At 34.5% G+C, this 25,315-nt stretch overlaps 1 protein-coding gene across 4 annotated transcripts in view; it reads left to right on the forward strand.

The window, feature by feature from the left end:
* The window catches only part of LOC140441272 (ATP-binding cassette sub-family C member 4-like), a 132,504-nt gene that overhangs the window by 49,487 nt on the left and 57,702 nt on the right, over positions 1-25,315 (forward strand). For 3 of the 4 annotated variants that reach the window (XM_072531885.1, XM_072531886.1, XM_072531889.1), the window contains exons 4-6: positions 1,462-1,712; positions 7,215-7,394; positions 17,388-17,544. In XM_072531885.1, coding sequence (XP_072387986.1) covers positions 1,462-1,712; positions 7,215-7,394; positions 17,388-17,544 — 588 coding nt within the window. The remainder of the gene's footprint in view (positions 1-1,461; positions 1,713-7,214; positions 7,395-17,387; positions 17,545-25,315) is intronic. The other variant, XM_072531887.1, reaches the window with a different exon arrangement.

Below are 25,315 nucleotides of genomic sequence, written 5' to 3' on the forward strand. Positions count from 1 at the left end.
GGGCCAGAAAAGTTAGTGATCCGAAGTAATCTAGAACATAATCACGAGTGTGATATCAAGACGCTTAATAGACAGATTGTGCGTAGCAGTGCCAAAAGGAAGGCTAAGGATAATTTGACCGAAAGGCCGTCCAAAATCATACATAGTGCGTTGAAAGAAAATGTAGATTGCTTGAGCCACATGTCTGTTAAAGACGTTAATTTAATACGAAATCAAATATACATTGAACGGCGAATGGCTCAACCGAAACTGCCCAAAAGTAAAGAAGAAACTATTGCTGCGGTAAATATTATGAATATCAAAACACTTAAAGAGGAGAATTTTATATTTGCGGTTGAACTAAGTTCTAACATTATCATCTTCTCGTGTAACACTAACATGCGTTTTCTGTGCGGCAGTGAAACGATTTATATGGACGGTACATTTAGTTACTGTGCTCAATATTTCAAGCAATTTTTTACCATACATGTATTTATCAATGGACATTATATACTATTGTGTTATTGTTTACTTCCCGACAAATCGGAACAAACCTATATAAAACTATTTAACGTTTTGAAACGCAAATGTGAAGTAATTGGTGTAAAATTCAATCCAAAAATCATTTTCTCCGATTTTAAAATTGCTATCCACAATGCTGCGCGTTTTGAATTTCCAAATGTGCACATTAAAGGGTGCCGTTTTCATCTTATGCAAGCTTGGTATCGTAATATCGGTGGTCGTGGCTTAATTCGGGAATATAAATTGGCAGACAGTGAAATATCTAAATGGCTGAAATATATTTTTGGGCTGCCATTTTTACCTCCCTCAGAAGTCGAAGAATTTTTCATATATGATTTTATGGCTATTCAACCAAAGGATTCAAAAATTGAAAAGTTTTCCGACTACTTATTGGACAACTACATTGGCGACCACGCAACATTTCCGTCGGAGATGTGGGCTGCGATAAGTGAGAGTTTACAATTAACAACTAATGCTTGTGAATCGTTCCACTCACGTTTTAATGATAATTTTTACCATGCTTATCCAAATATTTTCCATTTTATTGATGTTTTAAAAAATGTTCAAACTGAAACTTACATTAAAATTAATAGTGTCTGTAATAGTGAGAGTAATAGACTTAGAGATCCAAAGAGTAGAAAAAAAATTATGTTCGTTAGAAATAGGGTACATGAGTATCAAACTAACTGTATCGATCGATTCCATTTCGTAAAATGTATGTCATATTTATTTCAAAGTGACAAATAAACCTTATCAAGCTTAATCTCTACAATTTTATTACGTGACTTTTCATTTACATTTCAATTACACCCAGCGTCCAAATCATGTATGCAGAAACTGGTAATTTTATTTTTCAGTGTCGAATTTTAAATTTAGCGTCCAAATCATGCACGCCCACGAATCTTTCCTATTGTGTTTATCTTGTAACTTGTTGATTTTTATACTTAATACTTTTTTTAGAATATCGCAACCTGTTTTAATTTCAACATTGGTCTTGTATTTTGGACCTAAACAACAAGAATTAGTAAGACAAAACATTTATATATGTGCGACGTTGTTAGTTATATCATCGCTTTTACAAGTATTGTGCATTCATCACAATATGATGTTAGTGTTAACGATAGGAATGAAAATAAGAATAGCAGTATGTGCTTTAATTTATAGAAAAGCGTTAAAGTTGACGAAAAATGCTCTTGGAGACACAACAATAGGTAATAGCAATATTGAACTAAAAATATTGTTTTAACACAAATAGTTCTTTTTTTGTAAAATTTCATTTAAAAAAGTTGTTTCTTGAAATGATAAATATTATAATACACTCGCGATCATAAAATCCGGGTCATCTTGAAAATTTCAAGTTTCTTAAATATTTTTGCCTCTGGTGCAGTAATAACCTTTTTTTTTGGTAATGTATTTTTTATTTGTCATCAATGTTTGTTTTAAAAGAAAAACAAATGGTTTTTTATTGTTTTTATTGAAAAAAACAGAAAACAAATCAAATTGTTGATAAAACAGACATACGAAAAAAAATGGAAAATACAGAACGTGGTAAAAAATCAGTGAAATTTCAACCACCAATATCGTGTATTGCCTCCCCTTGCTCTAATAACCTCTTGCAGAAGACGGGGCATACTCTCAATTTTTCTCCAGATTACATGTTGTGGTATGTTATTCCACTCTCTTACTAACAGATCCTTAAGCTCCTGTGCGTTGTTAGGAGGAGGTGTATGTGTTTGAATACGTTTTTGCAAATCGTCGCAGATATGTTCGATGGGATTCAGGTCCGGAGACCTAGCTGGCCAGGGTACCCTCGTAATTCCAACTTCGTCCAAGTATTACATACTGATCCTGGCAACGTGCGGTCGCACGTTGTCCTGCATAAAAACGGCGTTTTCTCCAAGCCCTGCCATATTGGGCATAACATGTTCTTCCGGAATCTCCGTAATGTACCTTCGTGCAGTTAGGGACCCATTTTCGATGAAGGGTAATTCTGTGTGAAAGTCGGAGGATATACCTCCCCAAGCCATGACTGAGCCTCCACCAAATGGCATTCTTGGAGCAATGCAAGCTTGTGAAAATCGTTCACCGGTTCTCCTCCAAACTCTTACACTCCCATCGGATCCAGTTACGCAGAAACGGGATTTATCTGAGAATAACACTTTGCTACAATCGTTAATTCCCCAATGCGCGTATTGTCGAGCAAAAGCTAGTCGTGCACCTCGAGGCACCCGGCGAAGTGGCGGTCCTCTAGCCATTACCCGAGAAGATAGTCAAGAAGAACGAAGTCTTCTTCTGACTGTTGCAACACTAAAATTGCGATTTCGTACTTCCTCTAGACGATTTTGATGCATAACCGCAGTTGAGGTCCGGTTTCGTAAAGCCTGAAACACAAGCAAACGGTCATCTAGTGTTTTGATCGTTCTTCTTCGTCCAGAGCCAGGTCGCCTGATTAGCAAACTTGCCTCCTGAAAGTGTTGAAGCACTCGTTGAACCGTAGAAAGGCTTACGCCAACAGTTCTTGCGACTTGCCGTTGAGTGTGACCGTCTTCCACAAGTGTAACAATTTGTGCCGTTTCAACAACAGACAAAGGCATTTTTGTCAAAAAATAAACAGTAATAATGGCACTAATAAACACTAAGGGTGGCAATAATAAACGTTTGTCCGTTGAATTTGAACAGAAAGTCGAAGTACAAACGAGACATTTAAAACAATCGGAGTTACAGGTAGCGTTCATTTTGGGAAGTGTGCACTTTACCGCGAAATCGGCACTATTGGAATTCTTTATTACAAAGGAAACCGCAACAACTCTCAGAAACATGCATTAGTTTGTATTTGTGTTATTATTATTTACGATAAGGCTCGTTAAAAGTGAAATATCGGTGATTTTCAAGGTGACCCGGATTTTATGATCGCGAGTGTATATACAATAATTGTAAAATTTATATTTCCATATTATAACCTCCTTCTCTTAAAAATTAAACTAAGGGTAAAAAGATAATAAAATCCAAAATGTCTAAGGTAAATACTCAGTTGCTTAAGATAAACGAAATACGTGCTAAGGCTTCAAATTGTATAAATCAAGAAATGAAAAACACTGCGAATGAAAAAATCAAAGATTCTGTTATGAAGACACAGAACGAAACTCTAAAAAAGAAAGAAGAAACCCAAAAGCATTTGATGACTAAAGAAATACTGGAAATTATGAGAAAAAGAAGAAAATACAGAAACAAAAATCCAGTTAAATATAGAGAAAAACATAAATTAATAAGGAAAAAAATTAAAGAGGCTAACGAAAAGTGGATAATGGAAACATGCAATGAAATGGAGTAATTGCAAAACATCATGATTATTATAATTTACATAAAAAAGTTATCTGGAAAATTACAAACAAACACACTTAACCGATTAATTGAGAAAAACGATAAACCTATTAATAAAACAATAAAACAAATTGAAATTTGACCTTTAACTGAAACTGTCTGTTTCAGCTTACAAGCGAAGCAGTAACATCTCCAGAAGATGCCAACCCCTAGTGTTAGCGAAACGTCGAGAACTGATCTCAGAAGACAACGGCCTAACAGCTTGAATAAACAGTTTAACAAGTTAGACGATGGCCGTGAAAGCCTAACGCTTGTTATCATTTGGTACATAACCATAAATTTTGAATTGTTTTGTTTGTGTTTGAAGTTTAACCTCAATGTAAGCTACGTTGAAAAATCTAGATGTTTTCAATTTAATAATAATTATTTAAATAGCTTCAACCAAACCAAGAATAGTCATTCGTAGACGTTTTGGTTTGTTTGCTTACACTATCTCCAGCACAGTAATTTCTGTCCCCAGTTACAACCGCCTATAAGTAATACCCAATGTGGTAGACAAATTAAACCACTACAAAGATAAAGGCAAGGCATCGAGAAATGTCTCTATATTCCATTTGGGTTATGATGTCCAATGGATATCATACGTACTGACATCTTGTAACGAATATTTTGCCTATTACATAGGGTATTACTATGGGGGGTTGAAAATTGGGAAAAGAAGTTACTGGGGGTGGAGATAGGGCAAGCAAAATAAACGAAACTTGAGAAACGATGCGAACGGCACTCAGGGTTTATTTGGAGAGCTGGAGTCGTGGATAAGTGAATGAAACAGCGGGATTGGATTGGGGCAACTACAAAAATAAAGCAAAGGGGTACTTACATGAATCTCCTGGAATAAACAGAAAAACAAAACACAAGAGTTCCCTCTAGTTATTTGAAATGGGACGCCACTTCAAGGAAACTTCCTGCTGGAGAAAAGAAAAGGTTCTTCCATCCTAAAAAATACAAAACAGATTTTTTTTTAAATAAATAGAAAAAATGGTTTAGAGAATTTATTATTGTCTCACCACAAACAGTTACAAATACAGATAATGCAAAAATAATTATTATATATTCCTATCCTATCTATATCCTATCCATTTACAACATCCGTTTACAAGTGGGAATTGCTACAAAACTTACAAAAAATTGTTACCGGGTTATAACCTGTGGCAGAAATAAATTATTACAAATAAAGAAATATCTTTAAAATGAGACTATTCATGTGGGTTAACCTTTTTCTAAAAACAAAACAAACTAATATCAAAAAAATAAAACTAGCTCTCAGATGTCAATACTTGGAATTTAAAACTGAAAATAATTATGACAGCTATGGCCACTCTCTTACACATATAATTCTAATTATTAAAATTTCTTTAAAATATGAAAGCAATTATTATTATTATTTCAAATTTGACGTAAAATTTGGACAAGCGCTGAAGCAAATTGCCCCTAACAGCGACCTCAGCGAGAGTCGCAATTATCTTTCCAGCAAAAACTTCTCAGCGTGTAACGATGTGCTGAACGTCTTACAGCAACAGCGTTCAACAGTTCGAACCGTGGGAGTGTCGATAATCACGCATCCATTTTCACCACAAGACGACGAGGTGAGATCCGGAGCGGCTATTTAAAGCGAGAAGATGGCGGAGTTAAAGGAGTCTTGTGGCTAACGCTCTAGGCTCCCTGGCTCGCTGGTGCATTGAATCTGCGAGCCAACCCGGACAAAAAGACTTCCGCAGTGAGGATTATGCTCTGTCCTTAATCAAGCAGAACTCGTAGGTATATTGGATTGAACGTTACCGTCAACTCTAACTCAGAACTCACTCTCGCGGGATCCAGGCGGGGATATAGAATATATTTTATTTTTATTTTTGTACATACGTTAGAATTAATAGGTTTATTTTTATTTCAACCTGTGTTTTATTGAGTCTGTCGTCTCGAAAGAGCTACCCGTCATAAACTGGAGCCCGAGCAAAATTGAGGAAGTGCTAAAAGAAACCGAAAATTAATAACATGCTGACAGATAAAGACTCAGTAACAGGTACATCGTGAATAAACCGCCTTTGCAAAGAGGAATTGCAGCGCGAAGCCGAAAAATGCGGCTTAGTTCCCAAGGGAACCGTCGACGAATTGAGAGTACGACTCAGAACCTATTTAAAGATCGCGAGGAAGTGACAGGAACAATCCCAAAAGAAAAAATTTCCAAGGGAGCAGGGAATCGGGGAAAAACTCCGATCTCATAGAGATCGTCCCAAAGCACCTGATCGAGAGGGGGACCAAAAGATATCGGATATGGTGTTACAACGGGAGGAAGACTGTGGTAAAGATACCGCGAGGGATAGATGGCATCATAAGACTGTAGAAGTCATACACAAAAAAAAAGGTATGTTACTTTTTTTTCCAAAGAGAAGGGGGTGTAACAATGTGCTGAACGTCCTACAGCAACAGCGTTCAACAGTTCGAACTGTGGGAGTGTCGATAATCACGCATCAATTTCCACGACAAGACGACGAGGTGGGGTCCGGAGCGGCTATTTAAAGCGAGCAGCTGGCGGAGTTAAAGGAGTCTTGTGGCTAACGCTCTAGGCTCGCTGGTGCATTGAATCTGCGAGCCAACCCGGACAGAAAGACTTCCGCAGTGAGGATTATGCTCTGCCCTTAATCAAGCAGAACTCGTGAGTATAGTGGATTGAACGTTACCGTCAACTCTGACTACAGCTTCTGCTGGACTGAGGTGGAAGCAAGGATAAGTCTGTGTGCGATCGAATTGGCGTATTTCATTTTCTGTTAGTAATAATAATAATTTTTCTTTTACAGACGTCCACCAGGGAACTCACTCTCGCGGGATCCAGGCGGGGATATAGACTTTATTTTATTTTTATTTTTGTACATACGTTACAATTAATAGGTTTATTTTTATTTCAACCTGTGTTTTACTTTTTACGAGTCTGTCGTCTCGAAAGAGCTACCCGTCACAAGCGATCAAAATGGATGTTTGTTTGAAACGCAGTATCGAGCGGCTTAAATTAAAGAAAATACCAAAGAATATGCGTCTGTGAAATATAAACAAACTCTAAAAATGTGTTTATATCAACTCGGCGACGCTAAGAGGAATTGAAAGATTATTTTTCGGTATTTTAGCTTGTACGAAAGGAAAGAGAAATACACTGAAATTACTCTTCGGTGTTTTAATACATATACTAGATTTCAATATATACCAAGGAATTCACAAATGCTACAATCTTAACACGTTTATTTTAACAGGAATCTTCTATAATTTCTGGGGTTATTTGTTCGCTTGTTAACATTACAAAACAGAAACAGGAGTATTATTTAAATGAAATTATTTTTTAGGACAGATGGTAAATTTGTTATCAAACGACGTAGGAAAATTTGATTTATCTTGCCAGTTTATTCACCTATTGTGGTTAGCACCGTGTGAAATAATGGTTACTATGATTTTGTTATATAAATTTGTTGGTATTACTGGACTTGTTGGTTGTGGTTTTTTACTAACGTTTTTACCATTTCAGCGTAAGTAATATGTCATCTATAGTGTATTGGGTGAATTGTATGGGTTTTGGATTAAGTAAATTTAAATTTTATAACAACTAAATTGGTGACATGTAACAAATATCATTTTAGAGTCGTCTACTTTAAAATGTATAATATAATATGTCTAAATTTTCAATAAAAATAAGTCAGATAAAATTAAATTATTAGAAGAATTTTTCACCAAGTAACAAAAAGCAAAATTTGTTTGTATTTTGAGAACGATTTTCGAAGTGGAAATTGAAACGTCAATCAATTTATTTTATTTAATTGCGGTTGGTCTCCCATAAAATATTAATTAATTATACTTATGTTTTTCTTCTCCATTTTCTTCATTTATATAAGCAATTTTACTTGTGTATTGGCAGGTTGTTGCCTCTATGGAAAATTGTCACTCCAATTCTTGCGCGGTCGGCCGATAACAGTTCTACTGCGTGGTGATTTTTTCTTTGCTATTTTAACCACTCTTGTGTCCGCCATTCTACTGATGTAATTGTTCCAATCTAATTTTCTATATAGTATCCACTCGTTTATACCCTGTATATTATATTTTGTTGTGATCTCGTCACTCCTTATTTGGTCTTAGCGTGTTTCCTGTGTTCTAACCGTGACGGGTCTTTTTTCTGATACATATTTCATTATTAGTCTTAAACTAACACATACAAGCGGATACATGGGTGGTCTTCCTAACAGAAATGTTTAAAAAACAACGAAGAACTTTATCGGAAACACCAAATATAATAACTGAGAAAAAGACCGAAATCCCAAAACGATGTAAAAGAAGGAATAAACAAATTAAAAAACAAAAAGTCATAAGGAGAAGATCAAATTCTAAATGAACTCTTAAAATATGGAGGTAATCACCTTGTACAACAACTGCAACTTTTTATTAATAAAATAATCACCACGAACAGAATACCAGATGAATGGAGGAGAGCGATCATGGTGATGTTCTTCAAAAAAGGAGATAGGAAAGACCCCAATAATTATCTAGCAATAAATCTATTAAATATAACACTCAAATTGACAACACGAATAATAGCAACAAAAATAAACGAACGAATATCTCTGCAAGAGGAACAGCAAGGATTTCGGACAGGAAGATCATGCCCAAATGCAGTTTTTGTAATAAGACAAATTGAAGAAAAGTCGCTGGAATACAACAAACCAGCATATATGTGTCTGATAGATTTGAAGAAAGCGTTTGATAGAGTGAGAATTCGGGACGCGATACATTTATTTATGAAAAGGGAATATCACTGGATTTAGTAAAAACCATTGAGAATATATATAAAGATAACATAGCTATGGTAAGATGTAAAAGAAAACTATCGCAACCTATCAAATATAAAACTGGCATTAGACTAGGAGATTCGCTGAGCCCATTAATATTTAATCTGATAATGGATGAAATCATAAAGAAAGTTAAAAAAAGAAGAGGATATAGAATGGGAGAAAAGGAAATAAGGATAATATGCTATGCCGACGACGCCATAATAACAGCCGAAAATGAAGATGACCTACAAAGATTAATTAAAGAATTCGAAGATACGGAGCTCATATACAACATGGAGATCTCAACAGAGAAAACTAAAACGATAGTGATATCAGCGGAACCAAGACGATGTAAACTAGTCGTAAATAACAAAATAATAGAACAAGTCATGGAAACTGAATACTTGGGAATAAAACTGTCAAGCTACGGAAAAGTGTAAGAAGAAGTACAAAAACAAGTGAACATGGCAAACAGAGCAGCAGTATGTCTCAACAACACAATCTGGAGAAACAAATACCTCACAACGCAAACGAAAACCAGGATATATAAATCAACAATAAGACCGATAATGACGTACACAGCGGAAACAAGAGCAGATACGGCGAAAACACAAAGACTACTGGAAACAACAGAAATGAAAGTCTTACGAAAAATAACAAACCAAACTCTAAGAGACAGAGTAAGAAGTGAGGAAATACGAGCAATATGTGGTATAGAGGAAATAAACGCGTAGACCAAAAGAAGAAAAGTGGAATAGAATCAACACATCGAAAGAATGACAGAAAATAGAATAGTACAAATATAAAGAGACAAATCACCAAATGGAAGAAGATCAGAAAATTTTTAATGACAACGAATGCTTTACAGCTAATGTAGGGTTTTCCAATGACGCGACTTTTTGTTAAAATAAACCAGTTAACGGGAACAGGAATGTAAACAGCCGGTCCTAAGCTCGGGTAAAATGTGGAGGGTGATTAGCAAGGTTATCAACCTACCAATCATAAAAACAAATACTGCTCAAAGAAACAATGTACAGTCTCAGAACCGGATTGATACTATGAAGACGACTACGGCAAGAAATAAGGACAAGAGAAAAACTTCCAAAACCCAGATGAGAATTACTATTTCGAATATCAGATCTTTCAACTCAAGTGACCAAGAAATAACCCAAGTGCTGAAAGAGAAAGAAATAGACATTTGTGATCTACAGGAAACAAAAAAGAAAGGAAAATGTCAATCAAAATTAGGTGAATACGTACTAATCTACAGTTAAGTAGCAAAAGAAAACAGAGCCAAAGAAAGTGTTGCCTTATTAATACACCAAAGGTACCAAAATCACATCAAAGAGTGCCAATATATACCAGAAAGAATATTAACAGCAAAGATAAGAATGGAGAAGGAAGACCTGAACATCATCGGAGTATACGGCCCAGAAAATAACAAGATAATAATATTGGGGGATTTTAACGCTCAAATAGGCAATCAAGTAATACCCGACATTGAACAAAAACATAACGAGAATGTTAAAAACGAAAATGGAGTACTGATGATCAACTTCTGCACGAATAACGAACTAACAATAAACAACACATTTTTTGACCACAAAGACCAACAAAAATATACGTTTAATAACACCCGTGGACAAAGATCTATGATAGATTATGTTATAACCAACAGAGATATACATCCATCGAAAATAATCGACTCAATTCAGCAGATGTAGGTAGTGACCATAGTCTAGTATTATGTCAAATAAAAATCATCCTGAAATACTTCCCTCCCAAGAGAGCGGCGCCAACACAAACAAAAATCAAAGTCGAAGGACTAAATACGGAATCCACGGAATACTTGTACAGGAAAAGAATATCAGATAAGATCGCTGAGAATGAAATATTAGAAAACGATAACATCGATGAAAGCTGGAAAAAACTCAAAAATAACATAATTAGTAAAAAGAAAAAAAAAGAGAGAGGAAAGTAACGAACACTAACATATAAAAAAAAGAAATCACCATGGTTTAGAGAAAAAGTGAAGACAAAATGTGAAGAAAAAAACGTAGCCTTTTTACAATATAGAACACAACAAACACAACAGGCATACAACCACTATAAACGAATCAGAAATGAAACGAATACTTTAGTTAGACAAATAAAAAAGGAACACTGGCAGAGTTTCTTAAAACAATTCAAACACGATTTCTAGGAAACAAAAAAAGAAATATGGCGAATGATCAGAGGACACAGAAAAGAGATAAACGAACTAATAAAAACGAAACACCAGTGATGACGACAAACGAAGAAATAAATATTGAGGAGGAAGAGGTAAAGGAAGCATTAAGGAAATAAAAAAAAAGAAAATCACCAGGAGAGGACAGAATACCGAACGAACTCCTAAAGTACGGAGGACCAGATCTGACCAAACAACTATCAAAACTAATCCAAAAAATAATAGAACAAAACAGAATTCCTCAAGAAAGGAGATAAAGCATCCTAATACCTCTTTTCAAAAAGGGAGACAAATCGGACCCGGAAAATTACAGAGGAATTAATTTATTAAACACAACACTAAAATTAACAACCAAAGTGATAACAAATAAATTGAATAAAATTATAACACTAGCAGAAATCATTGCAATACAACAAATTGGCACATCTATGTTTCGTGGACCTTAAAAAGGCATTTGACCGGGTCAAGTTAAAAGACGTTATTTACTTACTGAATGCAAGAGAGATATCTCTAGGAATAATCAAAACAATCGAAAATATCTACATAAACAACGCAATAAAAGTAAAAGTAAAAGAAGAACTAACCGCTGGCAAAGGGATAAGACAGGGAGATTCCCTGAGTCTTCTATTGTTCAACTTGATTATGGACGAGATAATAAAAAAATCTAATCTCTACTAGACATAGTGAACATGTACAGAGTAGATGTTTTGGCACTGCAGGAAATGCGATGGACGGGAACAGGCATTCTTGATAAGAGAACCCACTCCATATATTACAGCTGCAATGAAAACCAACACATAGATGGAGTGGGATTTATAGTAAACCAAAGAACAAAAGGCCTAGTTATTGATTTTAAAGCCTACAGTCAAAGAATGTGCTATTTACGCTTAAAAGGTAAATTCTTTAATTACAGTTTAATTAATGCACATGCCCCGACCGACGACAAACTAGAAGACATTAAAGAACAGTTTTTCGAAGACCTAGAACAAGCCTACAGAAGATGCCCCAAAAATGACATTAAAATAGTGCTAGGTGACATGAATGCAAGAATAGGACGAGAGCATGTTTTTATGCCGACTATAGGAAGGCATAGCCTACACAACATCAGTAGCGATAATGGATTACGACTGATAAACTTAGCAGCAGCACTGAACATGACCGTCGCTAGCACCTATTTTGAACACAAGAATATACACAAGGTAACCTGGACCTCCCCTGATTTAAGAACAACTAGTCAGATTGATCACATCTTAATAGATTCAAGACACGGAACGGACATAATAAACTGCAGAAGTTATAGAGGCGCAAACATAGACTCAGACCATTGTTTAGTGATCTCAACACTAAGGGCTAGAATTTCAAACTCCAACAAAGAAAAAGAAATAAATAGAAAGAAATGGAATGTACAGAAGCTGAGAGATGCAACTGTTGCAAAACAGTACTGGGAAAATGTTACCAATAGGTTAAGGAATCAAAGTCTAGGCGAAGAAGACCAGAGAGATATAGACTCATTCTGGAACAGGATAAGGGAAGATATTGAGTCAGCAGCACAAGATGAAATAGGAACAGAAACTTGTACCCGAAAAAATCACTGGTTTGACGATGAATGCAAAGACGCAACACAGAAAAAAAATGAAGCCTATGCAAAAATGCTTACCCGCCGAACTAGAACAAGTATAGAGAATTACCAGACAAAGAGAAGAGAAGAAAAGAAAATACACAGAATGAAGAAACGAAACCACTTAAAAAAGGAACTTCAATATATAGAAAACCTCAACAGAGAGAAAGAATTCAGAACATTCTATAAGAAAGTTAACATCAACAGAAAAGAATTTAAGGCAAACACAAATCAATGTAGAAGTTTAAATGGCGATCTCTTAACAACAAGAACAGACGTACTAAACCGATGGACGGAATATTTTAACCAGATACTTAATATAGAGGAAGAAGAAAACCCGGAAGACGAAAGCTGCGAGGTAAGCGGAGCAGACGAGAGGGAGGAGGATCCACCAACGATCCTGGAAGTTAAAGACGCTGTAAACAAACTAGCCAGAAACAAATCACCCGGAATAGATAATCTCCCAGCGGAATTATATAAAGAAGGTGGCCACGATATCATAATAGCCCTACAGCAGCTTATAAAAGAAATATGGATACAGAAGTCCCTTCCCAATGATTGGAATATTGGAATACTTTGCACCATACACAAAAAGGGTGATATCTTTGAATGCTCTAACTATCGAGGAATTACGCTCCTAAATGCAGCGTATAAAATATTCTCCAATATACTATGCCATCGTATGGCACCATATGCAGAGCGAATAATAGGACAATACCAGGCTGGTTTCAGAGGTGGTAAATCAACAATTCATCAGATTTCAACCCTAAGACAAATTCTAGAGAAAACACTGGAATACGGTGTAGACACGCACCACATATTTATAGACTACAAGGCAGCCTACGACTCTGTAAATAGAAGAGAATTGTTTAGAGCAATGATAGACCTAGGAGTACCAAATCAGTTGGTAAGTTTAACCAAACTAACCCTTGAAAAAGTTGAATGCAAAGTACGAATCCAGGGGGAACTCTCTGAACCTTTTAAAACAAATAACGGGCTACGTCAGGGAGACCCACTCTCCTGTATACTATTCAATCTAGCTTTGGAAAAAGTAATACGTACGTCACAAATCACAACTACCGGTTCAATATATAACAAATCTGTGCAAATCTTAGCATATGCTGATGATATCAATATTGTTGGGAGAACGGAAAACGCAGCACGAGAGGCGTACGTAGCATTAAAGGAAGCGGCTACAAAAATGGGTTTAATAATAAACACCAACAAAACAAAATACATGAAAATAGGTACGCAACCACAAACACTACGGCCACTTGTTATAGAAAATGACGTCATCGAAGCAGTTAACGAATTTGTATACCTGGGAACGCTCGTCAATACTGAAAATGACACTACCGCAGAGATAAACCGCAGAATTTGCACGGCTAATAGATGCTATTTTGGGCTTAATCTCCTTTTTAAATCTACAGTTATATCAAGAAATACAAAAGTAAAACTCTACAAAACAATAATACGCCCAGTCCTAACATATGGTTCAGAAACCTGGACTTTAACAAAAAGTAATGAAAACATGTTAGGATGTTTCGAAAGAAAAATACTAAGGCGCATCTATGGAGCGGTAAATGAAAATGGTGTCTGGAGAAGACGATACAACTTCGAACTCTATAGGATATACCAGGAACCAGATATCGTAAAACACATAAAGATAGGACGTCTAAGGTGGGTAGGCCATGTTATGCGGATGGAGCAAACCGACCCAGCTAGAAAAACGCTCCTTGATAGACCTATTGGTCAAAGAAGAAGAGGAAGACCCAGAACAAGATTCCTAGATAACATCGATGAAGACATGAGAAATATGGAAATACGTGCTTGGCGGAGGAAGGCGATGGATAGGGACGACTGGAGAAAAATTCTTGGGGAGGCTAGGACCCACACAGGGTTGTAAAGCCAAAATGATGATGATGATGAATAAAAAAAGTAAGAACTAAAAAAGGATACCAAATGGGAGAAAAACAACTTAAAATAATCTGCTATGCAGACTACGCAATACTACTCTCTCAAAGTGAAGATGATTTACAACGTATGCTGCACCAATTTAAAATAACCGCCAGAAAATTTAACATGTTATTTTCACCAAAAAAGACAAAATTCATGCTTAAAAAAGCAAATTTACTAAGATGTAAATTGGAGCTGGAAGGTCAGATAATAGAACAACTGATGGAGTTTAAATATCTAGGCATCAAATTATCTAGCCACGGAAAGGTCGAAACCGAAGTGAGAGATCAAGTGGGTAGAGCAAACAGAGCCGCAGGCTACCTAAATTAAACAATATGGAAAAATAAAAATATCGGGAAAAAACGAAAGCTGAAACAAGACCTGACACAGAGAGGACAAAAAGGATGTTAGAAACAGCAGAGATGAAAACACCTGAAAAAATTGATGGTAATACACTATGGGACAGATCTAGAAGTACATATATACGACGTAGGTGCAAGGTGGAGAACATCAAGAACTGGGTAAGAAATAGAAGAGTAGAATGAAACGATCATATAAGACGAATTACAACAAATAAAGCAGTAAAGACGGCAAGAGACGATTCCCCAATAGGAAAACGATCAGTAGGAAGACCACTAAAAGGATGGAACGACAATTTACTGGAGGCACATTGAAAAATAGACAGAGTCATGTCTATATAAAAAGAAGAAGAAGAAGAAGAAGGAGAAAAGAAAGAATGGGATCCAAAAAAGATGAATGGGTGGAAATTGTCAAAAATACACTCATTGATCTATTTTCCATAGACAGAAACTTAACAAGTAAAACCTAATTATTCCTGCACTTCAATACAATAGCCAGTTATCAAAAAAACAAGAGGGAACGCCTTCCTACTATTATTAACGAGTTAGCGATTTCTTAAATGCGAATTTTTCAAATCAATGGATTGGACGTAAAGGATTAATAGAGTGGCCTGCTTGTTCTCCGAACAATATCCAATTAGATTTTTTTCTTTGTACTTTTTTAATCTTTGAAAGAGTGACTCACGAATTTAATGATAGGCTTGCACATTGTCAGCAGGTGAACGACGAGCATTTTAAACTTTTGAACTGATTATTTTAAATTATTATTCTCACAGGTCTTAGTAAATAAATTGACCTATTCTTGTTTACCTTCAACTGTAAAGTACTTATTTCTTGTTTTAACAAATAATTACTATTTTAATGGAAATAAGCCACAATTGAAGATTAAAATAAGTTTATTTACGTTTCAATCTTACTTCGGAAACCAACTAATAATTTCATCTTTCCCTGAAGTAGTTGAAGGTTGTTTATTTAGAAGGGCATCGCGGTAAGAAGCATTATCCATTACAACCAATGATGGCTCTTCTAAATTAGGTATTAATTGTGTTCTTATCCACTTAGTAAAAAATTAATAGTTCATTTCTCCATGATAATCAACTACGTTAGATTTTGAACAAAATAAATTTGCTCCCGAAACAAATCCTTTGCGTGAACCAGCGTGAACAATTAGAAAACGTTTTCCATCCTAACCTCCTGGTTTTCGGACACTTTTGGCACTATTGTCTTGCCAAGAAGTTGTTTTATTTCCTTAGGAGTAAATCCAAGTTTCGTCTAAAAAAACTTCTCTTCTAAATACACTTTTAAGATTTTCCATATATTTGCGAAGGAATCTGGCTCTTAGAGCAGCAATACTAGTTTGCTCAATTAATGTTCATCGATTGTCATCCTTTTTAAATTTAAATCCGATGTCTTTTAACAATGTACTAAGCGATGATTTTCCAATATCCACTGCTTCTTTATTCCTTAATTGACAGATCAAACTCCGCAGAGTAACATGCTTATCTGACAAAAAAAAAGAATTCATCGTCTTGTATAGTCAAAAATAAGTAGATAGAAAATTTCATGAAAATTGAAGTACCTACCCAGGTTCTTGTTTATTATCAAATTCACACTGAAGAAAACAATACTTCCTCTCTTGGTTCATATCATACAACGTATTCCGTACTGCCATTTTTGATGCCTCGGGCATATCAGTCGTCTTACTGTTAAGACGACGTCTATTTTTGTCTGGTTTTGAAAGGACGGGATTGTTTTCTTTCTTTTTTTTTTTTTTCATCGAGTATATTGTCCGCCGTGATATTTTTCAAGCAGCGGCAACTCTCTTAAAAAATAATTATTTATTAGTAAATGATTCATAAACATGCAATTTAATATTAAACCTCTTGAGCAGATGTAAGAGGCTCCAAAAATCCTCCATTACTTTTTTCTTACTCAAAATATTCATATAAATTCAACACAAGTTGCTGCGATTGAAATAAGATTTCGTTCGACGGAACTATAGCCAGACTTATGTAGTATAATGACAATTTGTAGATTAGAAAATATTACTTTCCTCATTAGCTTAAAAAAAATACTTCCCGGAAGTAGTCAAATTAAGAGAGCAACAGTTAGTCGTTCTAACACTAATTATGCTTGAAAATATATAATTCAAATGACATATCCGAAGACTACAAGTAAAATAATTTGAAAAACCAAAAAAAAAATTAAATAAATCAAAAAATACGACAAATGAGCTAATGTCACTGTTAATGAAAATTATAACCTTCACGATTTAATTTCAATTTTGCAATACTAGTTTCTGTGGCTAAAAAAGAGACTTAGTATAAAAAGTAATTCGTGAATAATTTTATGCATGAGAAAAGACAGAGTGGACATACCATATATTAACTTACACAATTTTGAATTTAAAATAGTTCTTACTTAATTTTTATTATATTAATTTAACCAAGTATAAAAATTTATATCCTAAATGTCTTCCCCTCTCGTTAGATTTCAAACTTACTTTTTAGTGTTGTGTTAACCAAATACTTTTATTGTAGCCCTTATGGCAAATCTGGTGTCACAGTATAGATTTAAAACAGCAATTTGTACAGACGAAAGGATTAGATGCATAAACGATATTTTCAATGGAATTCAAGTAATTAAAATGTACACTTGGGAAGAACCATTTGCAAAAATAGTGGAAGGAATAAGAAAGTAAGTTTTCATTAATTAAAATGAAATATTACAGTATATATTTAATAAATTATTAAATTAGATAAAATATTAAGTAGACACAGATAAACTGGTGATGGTTCGACCGTTATTAACAACACACTACCATAAAATTTATTATTATTTAGTATCATATAATATATTTATTAACCTTCCAGTGGTAACGTACGGTCCCTGACACCGACGTAGTAGATTTTTTGCGCTAAAACTCAAATGCGCATATTGCTTTGTCCTCGCGACCAGGTAGCTTTCGAATCTTCATCACGCATTCAGTCTTGAAAAATCTATGGCCGAGTGCGGATAGTTCATATGTTATTCGACCTGACGGTGTGAACGACCGAGGTTATTATTTATGTTATACTCAACGATGAGTTTTTATCGTTTTTTGTTTATAGTCAGTTTAAATAATAGATATTCATTTTAGGAGTTGTACGCGAATATAGCTTACGAAAGAGAACAAATCAGGTTGCAACAACTTTTTGACGAATTCCGAACCGGAACCAGAAGATGATGACGCAAGTTTGCGAGATGATTGTTCAGAAGTTGTAGAATATAATACCAATTCAGAGGAGGATTTCTGTGATGAAAAATATGTCGAAAATCATGTACCAGTAGAAGTAATACCGCGCATACCACGTTTGTTTAGGAAAGATGGAACAAGGTGGAGGAAACATCACGAATTTAATCGTAACGTTCGAACTCGTACCGAAAATCTTCTACCCAATCTAGCAGGACCAAAAAGGTGACATTAGGCGAAAATTGGTAATAAAAGAAATTTGGAAATGTTTTTTCACTACAGATATTCTAGAAAAAATAGTAGAATGCACCACTAAGTTCATAGCATTGAAACGCTATGACACAGTCAGTAACAGAACGGCTAAGCCAATTAATCTTATATAATTAAAAGCTCTGTTTGGGCTGTTGTACATATCTGGTGCTCACAAAAGCAATCGTCAGAATGCTGATGCTTTATTTAGAACAAATGGAAAATCAATGGAGATTTATCGCCCTACGATGTCGCTAAAGAGGTCCAGTTCATTTTAAGACACATTCGGTTCGATGACAAAAGTACTAGAATACAAAGGCAAGAATTCGACAAGTTGGCCGCGATACGTGAGATTTTTGAAGCTTTTAATTCCAATCTACCGAAGCATTACAATCTTTCAGCATATACTACGATAGATGAAAAGTTAGAAGCCTTACGCGGCAAATGTTCATTGAGGGTTTAAATACCGAATAAATCAAATCGTTACGGTATAAAAACATATGCTTTAGCTTAGATGTATTATAAACCTCAAATTCCTATAGTGCTAACACAACAAAGGCCAGAAAAAGCCAGTATGTTTACATTTCAAGAGAAGTGTACCCTTGTATCGTATGTACCCCGAAAAGGTAAAAATGTTTAGTGTTATCTACTGTGCATTACGACGACAACATTATTATTGCAACAGGTAAACCAGAAATAATCATAGATTATAATAAGACTAAAGGAGGCCTGGATGTCGTGGACAAACTCTGCGCGGCATACAATTGCGCTAGAGCAACCAGTCGCTGGTCAATGGTCATTTTTTACAGTTGTTTGAATGTCGATGGGATAAATTCCTACCTAAATTAAACAATATGGAGAAATAAAAATATCGGGAAAAAAACGAAAGCTGAAACAAGACCTGACACAGAGAGGACAAAAAGGATGTTAGAAACAGCAGAGATAAAAACACCTGAAAAAATTGATGGTAATACACTATGATACAGAGCTAGAAGTACATATATACGACGTAGGTGCAAGGTGGAGAACATCAAGAACTGGGTAAGAAATAGAAAAGAAGAATGAAACGATCATATAAGCCGAATGACAACAAATAGAGTAGTAAAGACGGCAAGAGACGATTCCCCAATAGGAAAACGATCAGTAGGAAGACCACTAAAAGGATGGAACGACAATTTACTGGAGGCACATTGAAAAACAAACAGAGTCATGTCTATATAAAAAGAAGAAGAAGGAGAAAAGAAAGAATGGGATCCAAAAAAGATGAATGGGTGGAAATTGTCAAAAACACACCCATTGGTCCATTTTTTATAGACAGAAACTTAACAAGTAAAAATTATTCCTGCACTTCAATACAATAGCCAGTTATCAAAAAAACAAGAGGGAACGCCTTCCTACTATTATTAACGAGTTAGCGATTTCTTAAATGCGAATTTTTCAAATCAATGGATTGGACGTAAAGGATTAATAGAGTGGCCTGCTTGTTCTCCGAATTTTATTCTTTGTATTTTTTTAATCTTTGAAAGAGTGACTCACGAATTTAATGATAGGCTTGCACATTGTCCGCAGGTGAACGACGAGCATTTTGAACTTTTGAAGTGATTATTTTAAATTATTATTCTCACAGGTCTTAGTAAATAAATTGACCTATTCTTGTTTACCTTCAACTGTAAAGTACTTGTTTCTTGTTTTAACAAATAATTACTATTTTAATGGAAATAAGCCACAATTGAAGATTAAAATAAGTTTATTTACGTTTCAATCTTACTTCGAAAATCAACTAAAAATTTCATCTTTCCTTGAAGTAGTTGAAGGTTGTTTATTTAGAAGGACATCGTGGTAAGAAGCATTATCCATTACAACCAATGATGGCTCTTCTAAATTAGGTATTAATTGTGTTCTTATCCATTTAATAAAAAATTAGTTGTTCATTTCTCCATGATAATCAGCTACGTTAGATTTTGAAGAAAACAATAAATTTGCTCCCGAAACAAATCCTTTGCGTGAACCAGCGTGAACGATTACAAAACGTTTACCATCCTAACCTCCTGGTTTTCGGACACTTTTGGCACTATTGTCTTGCCAAGAAGTTGTTTCATTTTCTTTGGAGTAAATCCAAGTTTCGTCTAAAAAAAAACTTCTCTTCTAAATATACTTTTAAGATTTTCCATATATTTACGAAGGAATCTGGCTCTCAGAGCAGCAATACTAGTTTGCTCAATTAATTCTCGTCGATTGTCATCCTTTTTGAATTTAAATCCGATATCTTTTAACAATGTACTAAGCGATGATTTTCCAATATCCACTACTTCTTTATTCCTTTTGACATATCAAACTCAGCAGAGTAACATGCTTCTCTGAAAAAAAAAATTCATTATCGTCTTATAGCCAAAAATAAGTAGATAGAAAATTTCATGAACATTGAAGTACCTGCCCAGTTTCTTGTTTATCATCAAATTCACACTAGAGAAATCAATACTTACTCTGTTGGTACATATCATAAAACGTATTCCGTACTGCCAACAAAGGCCAGAAAAAGCCAGTATGTTTACATTTCAAGAGAAGTGTACCCTTGTATCGTATGTACCCCGAAAAGGTAAAAATGTTTAGTGTTATCTACTGTGCATTACGACGACAACATTAATAATGCAACAAGTAAACCAGAAATAATCATAGATTATAATAAGACTAAAGGAGGCCTGGATGTCGTGGACAAACTCTGCGCGGCATACAATTGCGCTAGAGCAACCAGTCGCTGGTCAATGGTCATTTTTTACAGTTATTTGAATGTCGCTGGGATAAATTCCTACATTATATTCTTCTTCTTCTTCAAGTGCCCTGTCCGTTGCGAACGTTGGCTATTAACATGGCAATTCTGATCTTATTTGCGGCGCTTCTGAATACATTACTACATTATATACAAATCGAATACAGACACACGCATTTCTATACGAAAGTTTTTGGAAGACTTAGGTTTTCAACTTATTGACGAATATATTCGCATACGAGCCCTAAAACAAAATATTCCAGGGACGATTCGTATAAGGTTAGTAGACATTTGTAGTATGCAGACAAGAAATCAACCTATCCAGAATAATGTGTATGGAAAATGTACGTTCTGCAGTAGTAAGAAAAATTGCAAAACTCGGTTTCTTTGTAGGCAGTGTGGAAAATCTATGTGTTTGGAGCATTTAACCGGATTATGTGCGGTATAGAAGAAAATGAAAACAGACAATAGTTTCAGTTTATGTTGGACATCTGTTGAATAATTTTATTTTTTTGTGACATTTCAACCCTTGTCTTTATGTTTGTTGATATTTTGTATTCAAAAACTTGACATGTTTTTGTAAATTGTTTGTCAATAATTATGTTAGTACCAAAAGAAGCCAATTTTTTTTAATGTGCATTCTGTTCTCGAAAAGAAATAAATATTATCATTTCTTACTATATTATTATTTAAATATAGTTGTATTAAATATTTAATCACATCAAAATATTAACAGAACATCACAACCTAAGATATTCATTATTAAAAAAGTCGGTGTCGTAGACCGACATTACCAACTATGTTACAAGAATTCACGTTACCGGCAGAAGGTTAAAGTAGATAATGTAATAGATACAAAAATGTAATACGCAGTGTAAAAAACTAAATAATCTAATTTGCAATAGTAAAAAACCCAATTTATATATTATTATGATTGTTTCTTTTGACTTTAATCTTAGTTTATTAAGCCAATAAAAAAGAATTATAACTTATTTGTTATCAAAAGTAAAATAATCCTTATATTACCTGTGTTCGATGGATTCAAAAGATTTTCTAGTTGTCTTTTATCGGGATAGAGAAGAAAGGATAAGAATACAAATATATTATATTACAAAGATTTACGTTTCTTTATTTTATATGAACGAATAAAACAATTATTAAATTCTGTCGTTATCTTATCAATCAGCATGCAAGAAAATAAATCAAATTTTTATAATAATAAGATTATAAAGCTACATACATTTATATTACGTGAAAACCAATTTTACTTAAAATTTTCTTTACTTGAAACAATAAACAACAAAACTTTAAACTTTTGATTAGCCAAACAAAACCTCAGTTCTTAAATTTGAATGCGAATGACCATGATGTCAAACCGATCCTTCACAGATATAAAATTCAATTGTACAAACACTTACAGCTTATTTTCTTCTTTAGTTCTACAGTTTTAGTGGGTGCTTTCGTGAAAAAACCGACTGTTGTTCTTCCGTATTTCTTCTTTCATCGTTGTGGCTTTCATCCTCAGTTTTTTCTATTTGTGTATGATTTACCTCTCTTCTCTTTTCTTTTGGCCTGTCATATCCGTTCCGGTTTTCACGATATTCCTGTTCATTTCGTCTATTGTAATTTCTGTTTTCGGGATATGCGCGTGTGTTATTTCTGTTGTGGTTTTCTCGATATATGTCCTCATTCCATAGCCGATTTCTGAAATCATCATTTCCTCTTCTGTTTTCCCTATTTTCGTTTTCCCTCCTGGGAATAAATTCTCGTCTAGTGTAATCCCTCCTAAAATTTTGTCCTCTCTCTCTGTATTCCTGAGTTTCTCGGTGTCTGTAATTTTCTTGTGACCTTCTTGCTCTTTTTTCCTGTATCCGTGATGCCCTTATTTGTAGGAATTGGCATAAACTATCGATGTCTTTGTAGTTTTGTAGATTGATTTGATCTTCAATTGTGTCATCAAAGTGTCTTGCAATCAACTCTACTAGTTGCTCGGATGAATAATTGTATTGCAGATGTTTTGCGTTATTGTACATTTGCAATGCGTATGTTTTTTCTGATATACCCATCCTCTCATGGTATTTCACATTTTGCAAATCCTAGTTTATCTGTAATTGCTCTGTCTTTCCCCAGAAAAAATTCAAAAATTTATTTTCAAATTCTTGCCAATTTTCAAATTCCTCCACTTTGCTGTCGAACCATAGACACGCCTCATCTTTGAGATGATTTCTGATCATTTCCTTAGCTGTCTCAAAGTTTTCCATGTATTGTATCTTCTTCTTTAGATTATTCATGAACGGTACGGGGTGAAGTTTTCTTACATCCCCGCCAAACTGTAATTTTACCTAGCTTGTTCCATGGACGATAACTTCTTTTCTCTCTGCTCCTCTTAGTTCAATTTCTGCAATATGTTTTTCATTTTGCTTTAATCTCCTTTCTACTTCTTTCCTGTGTTCTTGTAGCGCCATTTCAAATTTTTCTTCTAACTGATCTAATTCCTTTTTCTGGACAGTCTTAATATCTTTCATTTTAGTTTCTATTTCTTCTAGTTTACATCATTTTCATATTTGTCCAAACGCTTTACCATTTTCCTATCATTTTCTTCTAATTTTTGGTCATAGTTTTCAAAACGCTGCTCCATATTTCTGTTATTTCTATCCATTTTTTGTGACGATTCTTGTATTTGTTGTGTCTTTATTTGCATCATAGCTAATAATTTTTCTAACATCCCTGTTTCTTTTCTTTCCTCCATTATTGTAGCATTTCCTTCATTATCCGATCCTTCATCAATAATTGTTTCCTCTTCTATCTTATCCTCTTTCCTTTCTTGCGTTTTGCTTTGACTCCTTATGGTCGACATGTTAGTTAGATTATTTATCCCCGCCAAATATGAAGCTTTGAAATTTGTGCAATAATATCCCCGCCAAATATGAAATTCGAGTAATGTTGCAAAGACGAAAACTTTTCCTCTTATCCCAAATGCAATAAATTCAAATAAATGCAATAAAATTTTAAAACTTTTGTCAGTTGTAAAAATCAATCAAATATCATAAATTATATCATGTAAAAATTTGTACCTAAAGAAATTTGAAATGTAATGTCATAAAAGCAAATATTATAAACTTTAACCATCGGCAAATAAATTTTCAATCAATCTGCTTTCTTTCTCTATCCGTTTAAATTTTAACTAGAAATACTTTCTACGCCTTACACGTTGGGGGCCATTTATTATGATTGTTTATTTTGACTTTAATCTTAGTTTATTGAGCGAATAAAAAAGAATTATAACTTATTTGTTATCAAAAGTAAAATAATCCTTATATTACCTGTGTTCGATGGATTCAAAAGATTTTCTAGTTGTCTTTTATCGGGAGAGAAGAAAGGATAAGAATACAAATATATTATATTACAAAGATTTACGTTTCTTTATTTTATATGAACGAATAAAACAATTATTAAATTCTGTCGTTATCTTATCAATCAGCATGCAAGAAAATAAATCAAATTTTTATAATAATAAGATTATAAATCTACATATATTTATATTACGTGAAAACCAATTTTACTTTACTTGAAACAAGAAACAACAAAACTTTAAACTTTTGATTAGCCAAACAAAACCTCAGTTCTTAAATTTGAATGCTAATGACCATGATGTCAAACCGATCCTTCACAGATATAAAATTCAATTGTACAAACACTTACAGCTTATTTTCTTCTTGAGTTGTATGTTGGAACATACCCAGAAAAGTCCAGTCTCCTCAACGATGTGATCTCTCCTCTTTGGCACCTCGGCTCCTTCTTAACGTCTCTGCAAACCTCCTGCAGACTACACAAAAAACACCTGATTCACTTCTCCAAACTCAGCTACTTATTTATGACACCAGGACCTTCTTTTGTCAACTTGATGCCGTAAGAATACTTTCACATATACTTTATAAAATGCTCACGGTAGATACAAGGACCTCTTTTAATCTACTTGTTATCTCCTTCTGCAAACTATTCACTTCTTTTCGTTACGCCGGTATCCAAACTCACGAACCACACCCTATCGTGAGACAAACGACTGTTTCCTTTCGATGACCAAAATATCACTAACTCCTCCTCTAACTTTAATCTACTTGTTATCTCCTTCTGCAAACTATTCACTTCTTTTCGTTACGCCGGTATCCAAACTCACGAACCACACCCTATCGTGAGACAAACGACTGTTTCCTTTCGAT

The sequence above is a fragment of the Diabrotica undecimpunctata genome, chromosome 5 (assembly GCF_040954645.1).
Source record: "Diabrotica undecimpunctata isolate CICGRU chromosome 5, icDiaUnde3, whole genome shotgun sequence".
Taxonomy (NCBI): domain Eukaryota; kingdom Metazoa; phylum Arthropoda; class Insecta; order Coleoptera; family Chrysomelidae; genus Diabrotica; species Diabrotica undecimpunctata.